At 42.1% G+C, this 4,675-nt stretch overlaps 1 protein-coding gene across 1 annotated transcript; it reads left to right on the top strand.

Annotated features, from left to right (window-relative positions):
* Positions 1-374: 374 nt before the first annotated feature.
* On the top strand, positions 375-1,322 carry COMMD1 (copper metabolism (Murr1) domain containing 1; the record flags this gene model as incomplete). Its single annotated transcript, XM_010292176.1, has 3 exons — positions 375-482; positions 632-694; positions 1,041-1,322. Coding segments are annotated over exons 1-3 (453 nt in total), but the record flags the coding sequence as incomplete, so codon positions are not given.
* Positions 1,323-4,675: the final 3,353 nt, after the last annotated feature.

Genomic DNA, 4,675 nt, shown 5'->3' on the forward strand with positions numbered 1-4,675 from the left:
GGTGGCATGTTCATTTAGGATAAGCTGCATCCATTTTGGGTGAGAATGAAGCAAAAGCGTCTACTTAAAATTGTGATGAGGAAACTTAGCCACAGTTTCCTCTCTCCACCTCCCGTCCTCCCCTCCCTTCATGGCTGTATTTAGCAACGATTGCCAGTTAGGCAATGCAAATTTAAGGCTGTAGGATTATCAGCTTTGGAAAAATTAAGTGGGGGAAGAAAGGGGTGTCTATTAAAAAAGTGATTTGGGAAGAATAATTACTGTGGCTGCACAGGAAGGAGGAGTAAGTGACCCCTTAACACTCCCTTGCAAAAGGCAAGTACAGCGTTTAGCCTGACAGAGTCCACCGACGCTTCAGAAGAAGTTGCGGTTGCATGTTTAAGGATTACTCCACGCACACGGACTCTCCCTTGGAAGACTTGCGTTCGTGCTGCTGCAGCCAGTACCCCGCGGTGGCCAGCGCTGCAGACCCCGCTTTACCGGTGCGGCATTTACCAGTTTTGCTTCCTTGTCTGCGGTGTGGAGGTGGCGAATGAAGCTCTGGATGTTGCAGTGAGCTGGGATGTCTCCTCACGTGTTTCAGCCTTGGCCAGGGGCATGCTGTGCTTGCCCCAACTTTCCTGTGTCACAGACCATCAGAAGAGCAGTATTGCGCCAGGCGCCCGACCCAGAGTTCCCAGCAGTGACCAGTTGGGTATGCCCGGGGCATACTGGGGGAGAGCGCCAGGCAGATAGGGAGAAGCGTCCCTGTTAACCAGTACCAGTGCTGTATTCCCAAAGGCACTCCCAGTTTCCTCGTCACTGTTACCAATCCGTTACCCTCCAGCTGTCCGGGGACAGGAATCCGGGATAAGTGGTAGGCACTTGCAAATTGAGTTTTGACGGAAGTTGTCAGATTCTTTCCATAACCCAGATTTGTTTGCCCTGTCCCTTTTAAAATATAGTATTTGTAAAACCCCAAAGATGTGACCTTTTGGTAGACTGTTAAAGAGTACTTTTGAGCAAGCTTTTCCCTTTTACTCCTCTTATTTTCCTTACAGTCAATTGCTTCAGCAGACATGGATTTGAATCAGCTGGAGGCTTTTCTCACTGCCCAAACCAAAAAACAAGGTGGCATCACATCAGATCAAGCTGCAGTCATTGCAAAATTTTGGAAGAACCACCGAATAAAGATCCATGAGAACCTGATCAATCAAAGCCGTTGGGATAATGTCTTGAAAAACATGAACTGGCGAGTGGATCTGAAGTCACAGTCAAGACACATCGATCAGATAAACACTCCTGTTGCAATAGTTGAAATGGAACTGGGGAAAAATGGTCAGGTAAGCCTTCTTTTGCAAAATACATGTATCTGGTTTAGCTATGTATGTGCTGAGACATTTTACCTGTTGCTGAATTCACTGCATCTAAATCAAGTCAATGTATTTTTCACCACTAGGCTTTTAATGTACTTGAACTAGTGGTCCATCTTTGGATACGCAGATACAATCTGGGTGGTGAATGCAATTTTTGCTTTTTTTTATGTCTTCATATATGTATTGACAGCTGTCTTTACATTCATGTTGGAAAATCTGAGGACGTAGAAATCAAACATAAAATCAGCCGTACTCACAATTATATTAAAATTATATTTGTATTTCATGCAGTGCAAAGTCGATTAGTCTTTTTTTCTTTTTCACTCTAATCAAATACTAAAATTAGGTAATATCTGCAAAGCAGAATCTGAAAAAGAATAAAATTCACAAATTATGATGATTGAGCATCCCTTACATTTTAGGACAAATGAGGGGAAAGACTCCTCTTTATTTGACATAACACCTATTTTCATGTTATGAGCACATCTTTATTACCCATCACATTATACAATCTGGTCTTATCTGCCTGGAAGAGAGATTATAGCTCTATCAGTGCTGAACACTGTATTTCTTTTTAATCTTTATAATTCATAAGAATGTACAACTAAAGGCATGGCTTTCCATCTTCAATTTTCCTGCCTTTTTCTGGCAGGAAATGTGTTTCAATTTGGTACCTTTTTCCTCTGGAATGTGTTAGCCAATCTTAAAACCTCATTTCTCAGCAGTAGCTATTGCAAATCATACCGTAAGCTAATTTGGGGGGTTTGATTTTTAACAGTTAATATTTAGCAAATTTCCTTGCATTTCATAATATTTTAGTAGCTTACAGCAAAGTAGTACCTGGATTAGATATAACTAAAGTGTGTGTGTGTGTATATACACACACCTGGAGTATACCTGTGCAGACTGAATGATTTAATTGAAACTGTGTGGCTATACCAAAGCCAGGATGAATGTACAAGTAAACTGGGATCCTACAGAGGCAGTATCTATTGTTGGAAGTTATTCTGTTAGTCCACTTTTCCTCTCAGTCTTTGAAAGGAACGTCTCTTGCCCTTCCTAAGTGCTGACCCTCTGCCTTCCACTCATGTATCTCTACAGCGACCAATACAATAATGGTGTGTGTGTTTAGGTTTTTCCTAGCCTCAAAAAAGTGGAGTTTTCTGCTTAGGATCTTGACATTGGAAATAATTATATTCTATTAGTAACAAATGGAAAAAGTTAAAAAAAAAACCCCAACAGTTACAGTGAGTACATTAGAATGAGTACATTAGTGAGCAAATGGGAACAATACCAGTGTTCATTAAAAAAAAATAAATCTTTAACTCAAAACCACTGTTGTATTTCATAAGGGAATTATGTAGTTAGTGACTCTTGTTTTGAAATTGTTTTTTCCCCAGTAATGGATTGTTACGGTAACATCAGTCAGCAAGTACATTTGTATTTCTTCCACCCTGTGCAGCTAGAGAAAGGGGATGTAAACATGAAGGAAGAATACCCATTTCTGAGACACTGTAATTTCTCGTACTGAAGAGCGCTACAACACAACCAAAATTAATTATTTTAGCAATGCAGCTTCATATTTCAACGGGAAGTGTTTGTGTCAACATATTTTTTTAACTGCCACCAGGCATGACTTTTGCCTCCTTTGCTGAGGACAGTAGTGAGCTATCGGCAAGTCTGGCGCTTGGTGCGAATAAGGATATTAGACTGGTACTTAGAGAAATAATCATGGAGTAATTAGCATTGTCACCACTTGAGTCAAAATCAGCATTTATTTTAAGGAGCTGTGGTTTGAGGCAGTTGGTTGAGGTTGAGGCAGTTGAGGTTGGTAGACTGTTGAGGCAGTCCGCATCAGGCTGCAAGTCATGTGATGGGCTGAGTTTTGGGAACCCCAAGACTGCAACGGCAGCAAGCAGATTGCAAGAACAGTTCATCCAGCCCTCAGCTTCTTCCCACAGAGGAAGGCCTCTTGGAGACCTCCTGGAAAGATGGTTGCAGAGACTATTGTTGGAGGTTGAACAAGTTGTTCTTGCATGCTGGATCCAGCCCATGAACTTTAAACCATCACACTTTATAGCCTTTGTGTGTATTTTTACTTCATCGTTAGCACATTTATATCTAATCTAAATATCAAGTTCTGTAGCACATCAAATATGCATATGCTGGTACCTTTCTGAAACTTAACAGAGAGAGCATCTTTTCTAAAAGGTTGTCAGTCATAGATGTGATTTGGTGAATAGCAAAGATCTGGATTTGCAGCAGAAAGCTGGCTGGTGATTCAGGAGTAAATTATTCAGAACAGACTGTTTTCATTTGGACACTTGATAACAGGGGAGTGTACAAATGCATTGATGTGTAATGAATTGATATTAATATTTTATATGTTTCAACAGAAGCAAAGAAATGCTCTGTAGAAAATGTACCTTTCCAGATTTTAAAGTTGCTCTAATTCTTTTCTGTGTCTCTGGACTGGATTTAGGTATCTGCCCAGCAGAAGGCCAGGCAGTTTGATGGAGTGTCTGCTCCTTGTGCTTCAATAAGTAACCTTGCTTTCTTCTTGCCACCTCTGAATTTTAATCGGTCAATTCTTTCATGACAGAAAGACTCTATGTGTAAGACCTTATATGGCTAGAAATGGGGACTTTGAAGTGACTGGTTCATAAATGCCAGTAGACCGAGTTTACATGAATTAAGTCCAATTTCATTAATGTTTTCTGATGGGAGAGAGATGTTTCTGGGTTTGAGAATCCATTACAACTTGCATGCATTCCAAGGATGCTTTCCATAGAGCACAAGAGCTCTTGATTGCCAGGTGTAAGGCAAGGAAAGGAAGGCGAGAGGCCAGCACGGCTGAGTCAAGACCTGATGGGCAAACTAAAAGGCAGGAAGGAAATGCACAGGCAGTGGAAGCAGACACAGGTATCCTGGCATGAGCACAGGGACGCTGCCCAGGTGTGTAGGGGTGAGGTCAGGAGGGCCACGGTGCGGCTGGAGCTGAACTTGGCAAGGGATGCAAAGAATAGTATGAAGGGCTTCTACAGGTATGTCAGCCAGAAAAGGGAGGTCAGAGAAAGCATACCCCCTTGATGAGGTACTGGTTGCCTGGCAAACTGGCATCAACAGATAAGGACAAGGCTGAGGTACTCGATGATTTCTTTGCCTCAGTCTTCACTGGCAGTGTCTCTTCCCACACCCCTCAAGGGGATAGCCTGCAAGACAGGGTCCGGAGGAGCAAAGTCCCTCCCACTCTAAGAGAAGATCAGGTTTGAGACCACCTGAGGAACCTGAACATACACAAGTCTATGGGACCTGATGAG

The sequence above is a fragment of the Phaethon lepturus genome, unplaced genomic scaffold (genome assembly GCF_000687285.1).
Source record: "Phaethon lepturus isolate BGI_N335 unplaced genomic scaffold, ASM68728v1 scaffold9438, whole genome shotgun sequence".
NCBI classification, from domain to species: Eukaryota; Metazoa; Chordata; class Aves; order Phaethontiformes; family Phaethontidae; genus Phaethon; species Phaethon lepturus.